This window comes from Lepidochelys kempii, chromosome 11 (genome assembly GCF_965140265.1).
Source record: "Lepidochelys kempii isolate rLepKem1 chromosome 11, rLepKem1.hap2, whole genome shotgun sequence".
Taxonomy (NCBI): Eukaryota; Metazoa; Chordata; order Testudines; family Cheloniidae; genus Lepidochelys; species Lepidochelys kempii.
Genome location: NC_133266.1, coordinates 39,612,566 through 39,626,791, shown reverse-complemented (window position 1 = coordinate 39,626,791; position 14,226 = coordinate 39,612,566). Strand labels below are relative to the sequence as shown.

At 41.6% G+C, this 14,226-nt stretch overlaps 1 protein-coding gene across 2 annotated transcripts in view; it reads right to left on the bottom strand.

Moving 5' to 3' along the window:
* Positions 1-699: 699 nt before the first annotated feature.
* Positions 700-14,226, bottom strand: part of GAD1 (glutamate decarboxylase 1) — a 47,155-nt gene continuing 33,628 nt past the window's right edge. For both annotated transcript variants that reach the window (XM_073305805.1, XM_073305806.1), the window contains exons 13-17: positions 11,820-11,898; positions 9,062-9,211; positions 4,602-4,709; positions 3,592-3,681; positions 700-1,318 (exon numbers count right to left, since the gene is read on the bottom strand). In XM_073305805.1, the coding sequence (XP_073161906.1) occupies positions 1,145-1,318; positions 3,592-3,681; positions 4,602-4,709; positions 9,062-9,211; positions 11,820-11,898 (601 nt within the window). In that variant the 3' untranslated portion in view covers positions 700-1,144. The remainder of the gene's footprint in view (positions 1,319-3,591; positions 3,682-4,601; positions 4,710-9,061; positions 9,212-11,819; positions 11,899-14,226) is intronic.

Sequence of the window (14,226 nt, the reverse complement as noted above, 5' to 3'; positions counted from 1 at the left end):
GTAAAATTATCTGTAAGTTGTTATTTTAAGGGTACTATTATTTAAATGAAAGTGTCAACTAATATTTTTATTGTCTCTTTGGCTCACAAATGCACTAAAATACCATAAACATCATTTAGAACTTCAATAATATATAAATAGGATACATTACAAATGGAAGAAAATACAAGACAACTCTTTAGCATGGTAAATCTCTGCATATAAATAAGCAAATATTTCATATACTTAGAATTGAACAGTTATCTTGCTGTAAAACTGTTACATTTAAATCCTTTTCACAAAGTCATTTAACAATAATATACACAATCTACACAAATTAATCTCTAAAAATACATCAATAATATACCTGTTACAATGACTCTGCTACTATTATCCCCTGATATGACACTAAAGGGGAGATACAACTATCTTACTGGGCGGTGCTTTTAGGATCCATTGTTTTTATATGTGAGAGAAGCACCAACAATAAGGTTTAATACTGTTAAACATTTTTCTTAGCTCCTAAGAGTCTACATTTTTTAAAATGTTTCTTTACAGCAATTTGCATCTGTTAGAATGATCTGCCGCACATTGTCCACATCATTAACTGTTGAAAGAAAAGTTAGTTCTCTTAAAGTGGAAAACATGCTGTGGCTTAGTTCTAAATTCATTACCATATAATATATATATATATATATATATATATATATATATACTGTACATAGTTCTTAATTCTCTATTTTAATACTTATTAGTTTCCTGCTATAATATAATAAACAGACTAAAATAAGGATCAACAATACACTTCAAGATAATATATTCTCCTTCATTAAAATGACCTACCAATACATATATGTTTCAGTAACTCATAGGTGCTGGAACTAGGGGTACTGGGGTGTGTGTGTGAGCTACTGCACCCCCGGCTTGAAATGGTTTCCATCATATACTGGGTTTACAGTTAGGTTCAATGGCTCTCAGCACCCCCACTGTACAAGTTGTTCCAGCACCTCTGCAGTAACCTACAGATTTTTTTGTGTTAGAGTTTTTTAGGAGAGTGGAACATTTAGAAAGGGAATTTCCTTAAAGGGTGTTCTGCAGAACTGGGTAAAAAATAGCCAGTGCTGGAAAACAGTGGACTACAGGAATAAATAGTTTGCCAAGAGTATTACAGATCCTGCCCCAATCTTTCTATTTCTTCAATGAGGAAGTCAATGTCAGACTTAGTTGCCGCTGGGTTTGAGACAACCATTCGGAAGAAGTTGACTTTATCTCCCTGTGGCTGATATCCAACCATTGTGGTACCTGACTCCATCATCAGAGCTTTGATTTTGGGTGCCACCTTTATAATTAAAACAAAACAGGAAAGAAATTTAGAACCTTTTTCCTTTTATTAGTCACCGTATTTCTTAATTTAGAAAAGAGAGCAATTACACCAGAGATAGATGTTTACATAAAATGTCTGTAGAAAGAAAATGCCTGATTACATATAAGTTATATGTAAATTAGATGTTCAAAATTCTTCCATACTTAATACTCTAAGATGTTATGATTAGCAATGATGTCAACCTAAAAACCATCGCTTATGCAAACAGTATTCCTTATTAAGCTACTAATAACATCTTAGAGTACTGGAAGAATTTACAAATCTTAATTTACATGTCACTATTTATTCCTCTGATTAATTATTGGAATTCTTATAGTTTGGACAATGAAAAGTAACAAAGCCAATTTCATTCTGGTTTATAGTCTCATTTTCAACTTCTTAATGCTTCAGTATTTGGATAACAAACACTGAAAGTGCATCGTTAACGTTTAAAACGGGTCAGGAAAAGAATTCAGTGGAAAATTTTAACAAACATGAAATTTTTTTTGTCTTTGTAGGAATTTTCAGTGGAAAATTTGGACTTTTTATCAAAAAACAAGGAAAGGAGACACTTTCCATTAACATTTTTGTTTACTCAGAAAATGTTTCTGTCAAAAATTTTGATGGAAAATTTTCAACCAGTCCTACTGTATAAAGAAAACTTTCTACTGGTATTTTTTTTTTAAATCATGAAAACATTTGGATTGATTTTACAGCACCATGCAGTTATTACAATTATCTTCTTTATTTTCACTTTCAAAGAAAAAATTCCATCAAAGTCTTAACCGTTGCACGATATCTGTCACTAAAGAGCAGAGCACCTTGTCTTTCCTTGTCTAATTATGGGCCAGATTCTGCCACCCTTACTCCTCTTGAATAGTACTCCACATGAATAAGGGTGACACAATTTAGTCTTGTGAAATCGGGGGTCTGTCTAAGAAGACTCAGTAGAGTACACAGGCAAGTAAAACGATGATTCCCAGGACGACTTCATCTCTGACCTAGCCATTCAGTGTCTATCTCCGGGTGCCATTTGACACTTTTTCCTTGATGTCTCATAATGTCCCATCACCAGCTCACTCTTAACACGAGTGAGCTGGTCAAATCAAACACTTCATCTCTCTTCACAGACTTCTCCCCCTCCCTCTCTTTTCTGTCACTCTTGGCAATTCCATTAGTCATCTTGTCCCATAGGTTCACACAAGTAATTTTAATTCCTCTCTGTCCTTCTTTCCCCACAATGATCCAGCCACAACATCCTGCTGGTTCTTCCTCTACAATATCCCCAGTCTGCCCTCTTCTTTCTATTCTCACCACAAAAAACTCTTGGTCAGGGCCTGATTATTTCATCTTAACAACTGTAATCTCTTTTTGTCTCTTGTATTCTTAACCTCACCCCAATCTTAACTATCCAAAATGCTGCCACCAAAAAAACATACTTTAGAAGAACTGGATATGTTCCATGTCTGATTTCAAAAAGAGAAATATAACTTCAGCCCCAATAAGAACAGGAGAGGAAGTGTCAAGGTCCAGAGGCCAGTCAATAACATGGAACTCTGGGGTAGAGCTGGTCCAGTGAAATAGGTTTGGAAAATGCTGATTTGTTGTACCCAAAGTGTTTCATAGCAATGTATGGGGTTCAACAAACTGACTAACCACCTGCCTGGGTTCCTGCCAGCTCAGTTCAGAGGCAGTCCCACCATGGAGACTGTTCCTGGATCCCAGAGATTCCAGGCTCCTAGTCCCAATGGCTCTCTGGGCTGTTGATTCCCCAGGCTGCAGGAATTGGGCAGCCCAGGGAGCTAGCTAGCCTAGGAGTCTAGAAGCCCTGAGGTTCCTGGCCCTAGACAGTCTGCATGGTGTGGCTGCCCAAAGACACAGACCCTTGAAAATCTGACAGCAGTGGACTGAAAGGGACATTATTCTTGTCACTTTCACTTCCACCCATCACTGAAAAGCAGCTGTGAAAATGACAAGAATCATGACAATCTCAGTGAGCAGTTGCCAGGGTCCTGCGGGAAATATTTTTGGAAATACCATGTGTTGGCATTTCCAGAACAATGATTTTACGGAATTCCCCTTTCCCCTGCTAAACAGAAATCCCAAATTTCCATCAGCTCTGTTTTGGAAACCTGGCTCAGAATAAGACTCATCAATCAGCACATGCAGAGATATGTTATTTTAGATAAATGGAACCCTTTGGCTTAGAAATGAAACAATATATTATACATTTAATGTGAGCCGCATACCCTGTGTAGCTTTTCTCTTCTCTCCTCAGAGTCTGGTATACCCCTGAGACTCTGAGGAATGTACCAGAAACATACATTTGTGTGTTCAGGCTGAAAAAAGAAAAAACAAACACGTAAGTGAATAAACATAAGAAGAAAATATAGATAGCCCACACCAATCTCCTGAAGGACAATAAATTGTTATTGAATATTTTATTACAGAAGTGGAGTCCATACATTTTATTAAGGCAGTTAGTTCTATATATTAAGAAACAATAAATTCTGTGTAATATTGCTACTTCAGTGTACTTGCAGTCGCCATCTTGGATTCATTATGCATTGTCCCTTTTACAGTATTCTAGAGTGCTGATGAAGTACGAACATTGTTCAACACTTATGTAATTTTAAGAGGATGTCCCTTCCAAGATTCCAGTGCCAGACAGCCCCCAGTCGTATTCAGTGACATCCTACACAGATGGGTCTGTCTTTTGGTAACTGATTTTCCTCCTCTTAGTAAGTGAAGAGACAAAGTATGTATCAACCAAGACTTTATACAGAGGCACCAGCAGCAGAGGAGGTAGAAGCTTTCAGAGAACCAGGAGTGACAACCTCAGGAATGTCTGCGTGAATAGGCTGTATTAAGGCCATCTTCATACCCTAATCTGAAAAACCAAACCAGTTCCGCTGCACTACATTCTTATGGGAGTCTGGCTTTTTGCTGATAAAGTATTCAGCTTGTGGTCCAATACAGTCCTTTAAGGTGAAAAGAAAAGAAAAGAAAAGAAAAGAAAAGAAAAGAAAACGAGGGGAGGAATCCCTGTGTTCATAATTGAAATCCATACAGAAGTTCAGTATGTGTCTGGATAAAAGTCTGCCCAGATGTCAGTGGCCAGGTTGTTCTTTTTCATACGTAACTATGAGCTCTTGAGAAACCTACAGAAATTTCAAGATTGCTCCAAGAAATGTATACAGACTTGGTTTCCAGATGTCAGGTTACATGAAAAATATTTTTGGTCTATGTAATGACTTACCTCTCCATCAAAAACCATCTCAAATTCTTCCCTGTTTTTAATTTTAGTATAGAGGTATTCTGACAATTCCAGACATTTGTTGATCTGATTTTCAAATCCTACTGTACCCTATTTTAAAAAGAAAATGTTTTATTAGTTAAAAAAGTTTCCCCTCTTTTCTTTTACCATCTGGTCATCTCTAGTAATTAGGTTTGGACAGAAAATAAAATATGTAACAGGATTATCATTTTGCAAGTTAAAGGATGACCACAGAAATAAATAATACTTTTAGTGCAACTTATTTTGTAAATAGTGAAATTCACATGGTTAAATGTGACCTACAAAAGAATTACTATTTTGTTTGTGCACTATTTTGTTTTTAAAAGAACTTTATTTATGGTGATAAATAAAAATAAATAAATAAATAAATAGAGGTCTTTTTAAATTTTTAAAGAAGATTAATTTTTCAGGGGTTTTTTTTTGCCTTCAAAATATCAGGAATATTAAATCTTGGCTCCTCTGTTTTTGCTGGAGGACTAGAGCATTGGGGACAGTTTTAAATCTTTTCTCCCAGCTGTTTGTCAGGAATTTGCATTAAGAAAAGCAAGCTAGAAAGCAAATAAAGAGTTTTAAATAGTTTGACTGAAAATCCCTTTCCCCACTCCGTTGCTCAATTTTCCAGCTGGTCTTTTGTAATGTCATAATCCCGCCCATTCTCCAGTCCTCCAAACAAACAAACAAACAAACAAATAAAAACAACCCTGGAAAAATAAAGCTTTAAAAAAATCCAGACCACCTTTGTACTTCATTGAAAAGGTAAATAAGGGCATGTACACATTTTTTCCCCCTCTTGCAGGTCACCTTTCAGCACCAGTGAAGCCCTTAATGCCACCCTCATTATGCATTTATGGTGCAGGTTCTCTACACTGGGATAAAATTCACACTGAAAGAATATTTGCAAGATGATTCAAGGGCTTAAATAAATATCGCATTAAACCCACTGTCTATTTTGGAGGCAAATTTGTGCTCATTTTTGGCAGCTGTTAATGCTGGAAGAAAAACCTCCACAGCTTCCAATGTCTCATTTTCCCAGAAAATGACCCAAAGGCAGTTGTTGCAATATAACATCCAATTTACTAGAAGTGGGTCCAACCCAAAACCTCAGAGCTGAAAGCTTTGAGAAAGTCTGCCTCTATAAAAGGCCCAGACCAAAATGCTGACTTTGAGCGCCTCAATTTTTGCAGAAATTTTAATTTCTTCAGTTGAATTTTGTGGTGTGGTCTGGGGACTACAATTTGTTTTAATAAAGTATCACAAACATCCTACTCCACTTCTGAAGTGCAAAGATGGCCGTATCCAGGGGTGAAAGTAAGTTAGAGGACTTATCCGTAGGCAGGAGTCCTGAGCAGGGGGCGCGGCCTCAACCGGAAGAGGCAGAGCCTTAAATCCCCAGGCCCTTTAAATCTTGATTTAAAGGGCCAGGGCTCCAGCTGCGGTAGTGGCAGCTGGGAGCCCGGGGCCCTTTAAATCACCCCTGAGCTACCAGCTGCAGAGGAGGCTGGGAGCCCCAGGGCTCGGGGGCAATCTAAAGGGCCCGGGATCCAGCTGCTGCTACCACAGCGGAGCCCTGGGCCCTTTAAATCCCTGAGGAGCCCTGGAGGCTCCCGGCTGCTACCAAGCTTTAAAGGGCCTGGGGCTCTGCTGTGGGGATTTAAAGGGCCCTGGGGCTCCAGCCACCGCTACCCCAGGCCTTCAGCAGCAGGGCTCCAGCGGGGATTTAAAGGGTTGGGGCAGTAGCGGTGGCTGGAGCTCCGGGGCTCTTTAAATCCCCGCCAGAGCCCCCCACCCCTACCCCAGGGCTCGGGTAGCAGGGCTCAGGCAGGGATTTAAAGGGCTTGGGGCTCCACCAACCGCTACCGCCCCGGCCCTTTAAATCCCCTCTGGAGCCCCGCCGCCGCTACCCCAGGGCTTCGGCAGCAGGGCTCAGGCAGGGATTTAAAGGGCCCCAGGAGGGTAGCGTGGGCTGGAGCTCCGGGGCCCTTTAAATCCCCGCCAGAGCCCCGCCACTGCCGCTCCCCAGGGCTCGGGCAGCAGGGCTCAGGCCAGGATTTAAAGGGCCCCGGGGCGGTAGCGGTGGCTGGAGCCCCAAGCCCTTTAAATCCCCACCTGAGTCCTGCTGCCCAAGCCCTGGGATAGGGGTGGGGGGCTCTGGCAGGGATTTAAAGAGACCTGGAGCTCCAGCCACTGCTACTGCCCCGGCCCTTTAAATCCCCGCCAGAGCCCTGCCGCCGCTACCCCTGGGCTCGGGCAGCAGGGCTCAGGCCAGGATTTAAAGGGCCCTGGGGCAGTAGCAGTGGCTGGAGCTCCGGGGCCCTTTAAATCCCCGCCGCAGCCCCACTGCCGCTACCCCAGGGCTTTAAATTGCCCTTTCGGAAAGCCGGTCCTGGTACGGCGCACCGGCTCTTACCGGTACGCCATAGTGGGGCGTACCGGCTTACTTTCACCTCTGGCCATATCACATTATTGCTTAGATGTAAGCTTGTTGGGGCTGATGACTCTTTATGTTCTTGTACAGCACCTATTACATCGGGTTTCTGTTCCATGACTGGGACTCCTAGGCACTAAAAAATGCAAATAATAAATAGTAATAATATTAAACACAACAGTCTTCCTCCTATTCTCCCTCTCTGCACCATTGACTGGCAGTCAAATTCTTCACACACCACACTGGTGCTCTAGCCTCTCTTTGATAAGCAGGGGAGGATTTTGCACTTCACACCTGTTCTATATTCATGCTTGATTTTGGTGTGCTAAATGGCTCTCAACCATGGGTGTCCGGTGAACTGGAGGTTGGGGAGGCTAGCCCCCGGCCGCTCCCCTTCTGCCCGAGGCCCCGCCCCTCCCCTCTCCCATAATGTGCCCCTCCCCCGCAGGAGCTCAGAGCACCCCCATTGCAGCCCCCGGCCCCAGCCCTGGGCCACCCAAGTGCCCCCAGTCCTGGAGAGCCCAGCGGCACAGCAGCAGTGCCTCCAGCCCTGGAATGCCAGGCGGCATGGTCTCAGTGGCCCTGCCCCAGAACACCGGGCAGCCAGGAGGTGCGGTCCGAGCTCCAGGTGGGTGGCGCACCCCTGGCCCCAGTGCCAGCTGCCCTGAGTCCCAGTGGCAGGCCGTTCCGTCCCAGCCCCAGCCAGCCTGGGCCATGGAAGAGCGCCAGAAACTGCAGGATGGGGTCTGGGGGCAGAGTCTGGGTGAAGCCATGCCAGGCTGTTTGGGGACGCACAGTCTCCCCTGGCCTATGATACCTGCTTGCCCATGCTCTCAGCCACAAAAGAGAATGTTTGTAGTGAGGTTAGCTGCCAAGAGAGGGCCACAGTGTGGACTGCTGATTTTGTTGAAAAAAGCCAAAGGCAATAAAACACATGCTAGACTGATTTTTAGAAGGCCAACTGATCTATGGGTGACTCAGGGTTGACAGGGTTCTGTAGTCAGTAAATGGTGATTAGTACTATACATATAATATTTTCAAGTTATGGGTCACAGTCCAATTTTAATGAATCGTAGGTGGATTTATGCCCTGGGCCTGCAGCCCCAAAAGGGTTTGATTTGGAGAAAGGAACCGGTACTCAGTGTATTCAGAACTACCACCAAATCTGTGTTGGATACCACAGTAATTGGAAAAATGAACACAAGAAAAGATAATTTAGGATGTTCCAATAATTCTTCATGCTTTTGCAAATCTGAATGTTAATATTTTGTTCAGTTGTATTTCCTTTGCTGCAGTATTTTTAAAGACACTCTGATGACTCAGAGAAAACTTTGAAAAAATATTTTGTTTAAAAAACAAAAATAGAGATGCATACTTGTTATTTGATTCCCTCATTTTTTAATATTAAAGAAATTTATAGTAAAAATGAGCTTTTATTCATCAGAGGTTATGTGCTGCTTAATCCTCCTCTGAAGTCAAAATTCTCTTTATATGACTTTAGAGTGTGCCATAGCAATAATTATCATTTAATAAAGGATTAGATTGTGGCCACCTTATCAACTGAATCACGCATTTGGGTAATTTTGCCTGACTGAGCGCTACAGGAATGGCCACAGAGTATCACAATTTCATGTAGCAAAATAGAGAGCAAGAAAGTAGTAGTATTAACAGGAAGAAATGTGTTTACCTGCAAATTTGGGTCCCAATCCCACAAATACTTATGCACGTGCTCAACATTAGTCACATGAGAAGCCACATTGACTTCAATGTTATTAATGTTAAGCATGAGCCTAAGTGTTTGCTGTCTCAGGGCCTTGGGAACCAATCCTGCTGTCCTTTGTCAGGCAAAGCTCTTCACAGAACCAAACTTTGTTTTCTAAGTTTTCCATAAAGTCCAAACAACTCTTCTAAAGAAACAACATAGGTATTTTCTCTATTATATACATACAAATTAAATATATTTCTGAGTCATTTTAATTGGACATTTATTGTTTACCTTAGCTTTCCACATCAACCAGAATTTGAAAATGTCCACATGACGACCACATTGTATTGCTTTATCTCCAGTGTCATAGGATATATCATATTGTTTATCTTGCTGGAACAGATATCCGGCACACATCTGATTGCAACCCTGAAGTAGACCCTATGATGAAAAAGCGAATATGTATAACACATATGTAATATATCCATTGAATATATACAAACATACATATATTGTAGAAAAATTGTACTTTTAGGGACCAAATTTTCAGATACTGACCTGATTTTGAGGGCACAAGCTGTAGACACAATTTTGTGCTCTCAAGCTGATCATTTAGATGTCTAAGTTCCTGATTATTCAAGCGATGAAGTTGCATGCATATCACACTGAGACATTACATGCATATCACACACAGATAAAAATAAGTTTTAACAATACTTAAAAAAAATATTACTGAAAATGCCAGGCTAAATGTATTTGAATTCTTAGTATTCCAAACAAATGTTTCCTGCCTTATACTCCTGGATTCTAGAATATGAGACTACTGTTTCTTAGAAAATAAGACTTTTCGGAGAATCATAAAATACTAGGGTTGGAAGAGACCTCAGGAGGTCATCTAGTCCAATCCCCTGCTCAAAGCAGGATCAACACCCACTAAATCATCCCAGGCAGGGCTTTGTCAAGCCAGGCCTTAAAAACTCTGAGGATGGAGATTCCACCACCTTCCTAAGTAACCCATTCCAGTGCTTCACCACCATCCTAGTGAAACAGTGTTTCCTAATATCCAACCTAGACCTCCCACACCGCAACTTGACACCGTTGTTCCTTGTTCTGTCATCTGCCACCACTGAGAACAGCCAAGCTCTATCCTCTTTGGAACTCCCCTTCAGGTAGTTGAAGGCTGCTATCAAATCTCCCCTCACTCTTCTCTTCTGTAGACTAAATAACCCCAGTTCCCTCAGTCTCTCCTCGTAAATCATGTGCCCAAGTCCCCTAATCATTTTTGTTGCCCTCCACTGGACTCTCTCCAGTTTGTCCACATCCCTTCTGTAGTGGGGGGACCAAAACTGGACGCAGTACTCCAGGTGTGGCCTCACCAGTTCTGAGTAGAGGGGAATAATCACTTCCCTCGATCTGCTGGCAATGCTCCTACTAATACAGCCCAACATGCCATTGGCCGCCTTGGCAACAAGGGCACGCTGCTGACTCACATCCAGCTTCTTATCCACTGTAATCCCCAGGTTCTTTTCTGCAGAACTGCCGCTTAGCCAGTCAGTCCCTAGCCTATAGCAGTGCATGGGATTCTTCCTTCCTAAGTGCAGGACTCTGCACTTGTCCTTGTTGAACCACATCAGATTTCTTTGGGCCCAATCCTCCAATTTGTCTAGGTCACTCTGCAACCTATCCATATCTACCTCTCCCCCCAGCTTAGTGTCATCTGCGAACTTGCTGAGGTGCAATTAATCACATCATCCAGATAATTAGTGTGAGTTGATTGGTTGAGAGTTAATTTTTCATTGTCATTTTCTTTGTTGTTATATGTTTATACTGAACTGTGAGACTGAGTAACTTTGCTCTGGTGCATAAATTAATTTAAAATGTGGAGGATGGCTTCAACTCCATTTAGGGCCCAGCTCTGGTACTACTAAACATCAGTAATAAGTATGAGCATAACTGGGTCCATACTAGACACATGCTGCTTTTACAATGAAAAGAAAAAGAACTGTTCCACTTCTTCACTAGCTCGATTAGTAATACTATTTTTCCTTGACTGCATACGATCTACACAGAAATATGAAGAGAAACCAAAGTTCTCATGTTCTGAGTTATCATATTAAGAATGTATACTATACTTTCATCTTTAGATCTCAAAGCACTTTACAAAGGAAGGCAATTATCCCCATTTTATGTTGGGGAAACTGAGGCACCGAGCAATGATGTGATTTGCCAAGGTCACCCAGCAGGTCATGGCATGACTAGAACTGAGGCCTTCCAAGTTCCACTCTTGTGATCTATGCAGTAGACCAGTGTTTCTTAACCTTTTTGATGCCAGGGACCAGCTTGCTGCCTTCCTAAACTGTGTCAGTGAGCTCTCAGGGACCAGTACCAGTCCATGGGACTGGTCGTTGAGAAAAGTTGCATTAGAGACTAGACCACACTGCCTCTCTAAATTACCATTTCCGAGAGTGATAGTTAGACAAGTTAATGGAAATTAGAAAGATTAAAATGTCCTGCTCATAGATGATAATGTTCACCTATTGAAAGAGAAGTATTTGGATTCTAATCCTGCTCCCACTGATGACAAAGGCAAAACTTTGAGGATCCTAAAATTGCTTCTGGAGTAGAACTAAAAGTAACGTGGCTACTTTCCAGCAGATTTTAAACTCTTAAGCCACTTGTGCAATGCAAAATGTTTGCTGTTTATTTTTAAAGCCTAATGTTTGTCCAATTATCAAGTCACAGGGTGGATGTACAATGTTTTATAAAAACACAGGGCCAGATCCTCAGCTGGTATACATCAGCATGACTCCATTGACATCACTGAAGCTATCTGAGGATCTTGCCCTGTAGTGTTTACTGTGTTAACCAAAAGCTGAAAAAGGAAAAAGTACTTCCCTCCTCCTCCAAATAAAACAAACATAAATCTACCCAACTCTTCCCGTCAGAAAGAAGCCTACAAAGAAACATACCTTGCAGCATGCCCTAAAAAACTCATGGCTCATTTCACTACTTGTTCTATTGCAAGACTATCAAACAATATAAAACAGACCTTTTCCCGAATCAGAATGGCTGAACATTGTAACAAAACTCCCATCATCTTGTGTGGATTCCATGTGACCGAATTGGCTCTGCAAAAGAATTATGCCCTCAGAGTAGATATGGAAAACAAAGATAAACTTACACCAGTGTAAAGCCAGTGTAAGTGACAACAGAATTGTCATAAACAGGTTAGCTGTTTTGCCTAATTGATGTAACTATGGAGGGTATCAGTGTCTTTGATGTCACCTTTCCCAGATGTGCTGCCTAGGAAAGCAGTTCTTCCAGGATTGATATTACTGTGTCAGACAATAGCGATTACTTGATATTGTAATTAATGTCAACTAATTAGTGTCAAACTATGCTGAATACTTGATATTGTAACTTTATTCCCAGAAGAATCATCTTCTGGAGACAGCACTAACAGGAATAACAAAACCAGCATGACAGCTTCAATTAGTTCAAAGTATCTGCAGGTGGGCAGGGAATTAAGGAGACATTCTCACACACCAGGTATCTAGAGTTCTTTGCTAAATGGCTGGTGCTGTTATAGTCCTCCAGTAGGGAAAAGAAGCTGCTAATTCTTACCCACTTTTCCAGCTAAAGCTCTAATGGATCTTTTTCTTGTTATTTTGTCAGACATATAGGTTGTTAAGAGGCTATAAAACTCTTTACAGTGCATGCCAAACATATAATGTATAAACTTTTTAGGCTGAAGAGTCAATGAATATGCAAGATCAGTTAATTTACTTGCCAAGCAGGTGAGATGTCCTGTGTTTTAAACACACTATCCTAGATAGTTTCATAGTGTTGGTAGAAGAAATGTCCCAACATTTTGCTGCTACTGCCCTCTCCATTCCATCTTATTAACTACTGAATATCCCCTTGTGTAACTATGTATTTTAGATTCTTTAAAGAAGGAAAGTATATAGTATGGGTGAGATTTTTCATGGTAAAAAGAAAAGGAGTACTTGTGGCACCTTAGAGACTAACCAATTTATTAGAGCATAAGCTTTCGTGAGCTACAGCTCACTTCACTGATGAAGTGAGCTGTAGCTCACGAAAGCTTATGCTCTAATAAATTGGTTAGTCTCTAAGGTGCCACAAGTACTCCTTTTCTTTTTGCAAATACAGACTAACACGGCTGTTACTCTGAAACCAATTTTTCATGGTGTTTGCCTGGGTGCACACAGGGTGGGGAAGGACAATTCAAAGAGTCGTTCTCTTTTCTTGCATCCCCCTCTCAAGAGCCAGAAATAATCATAGTCCCTGCATTCTGGGGAGAACAGTGACTGGTCCACCCTAGTGGCCACAAATGGAGCAGCTGTGCCCTCTGCTACCAGAGCTATCTCAGGGATGGAGAATGAAGCACATCCACCTAAGGAATAGCACAGCACGTGTGGTCACCCTGCACCTTTGGGAACTCATAGTCCCTCCAGGAACTCCTCTTTAGGCAGTGCAGTCTGATACAGTCCCCGCATGCACACAGCACAATCTGGACTCTTTACATAGAAACCAGACTGTGTGGGATGTGATTTTTTCCAAAAAAGTTCAATGACATATTAGAAGAAACATTTAGGAAGTAGAATTTATTTGTTATATTTTCAAATGGTGAGATATGGTCTCAATTTACCATCTGTGTTACAGAATCTTATCTTTATGTTTCAAAAGCATGAGAGAATTTTAAGTAGTTGTCTCAGGACATGTTAAAAACTAAAAAAGGGGGATATTAGGAGGGTTTTAACATAAGGGCACCATTCACTGACTTGCACAATAAAAGGGCATGCCAAGATAGCTCATTCAGGCCCTGCCTCCATGGCAGAAGGCCATTCAGAGCATGTACACATTTTTTGGTATACCAAGTCTGGCTAGAGTGCTAATAGATCCCAGCTGGGGCCTGTGAAAATCAGTTATGCAGCATGTGTCCTCTACCAGTCACTGCAGATCAATGTGGTTTATTATGGTAAGAAAAATCACAACACCCACTGGGACCTGCTGTTTTCAGTCACTGCTTAGAGTTGGGATTTAATGATTAGCCCCAGCTGCCCTCAGGTCAGTATCAGTGTGCCAGATTCTGTCCTGATTTACCAATGGGTTGAATAGGGTGTGAGGGCAGAATTTGGCACAATGGCTCTTCAGTGGACCTACTGCCGTAATAAGAGTGGCTGGCCAACTGGATTGGCTAGTGGTTAGACCTGGGTTTGTGTGGCTCAGTTGCTTTGTGGTTTCCCTGCCAGGTGCTTCATACTGCTTTCTTGATCTTTGCACTAGGAGGGTCCACATTATTTTCCCACCCACCAACCTCATTCTTTGTCCTATTTTTGCTGGTTACTTGCTATATATGCTAAATTTCCCACTGGTGGGAAATTTTGGCTTTTACAAGAAAGCGCTTATGTTTCACTGTTTCCTTTTATCGTGCT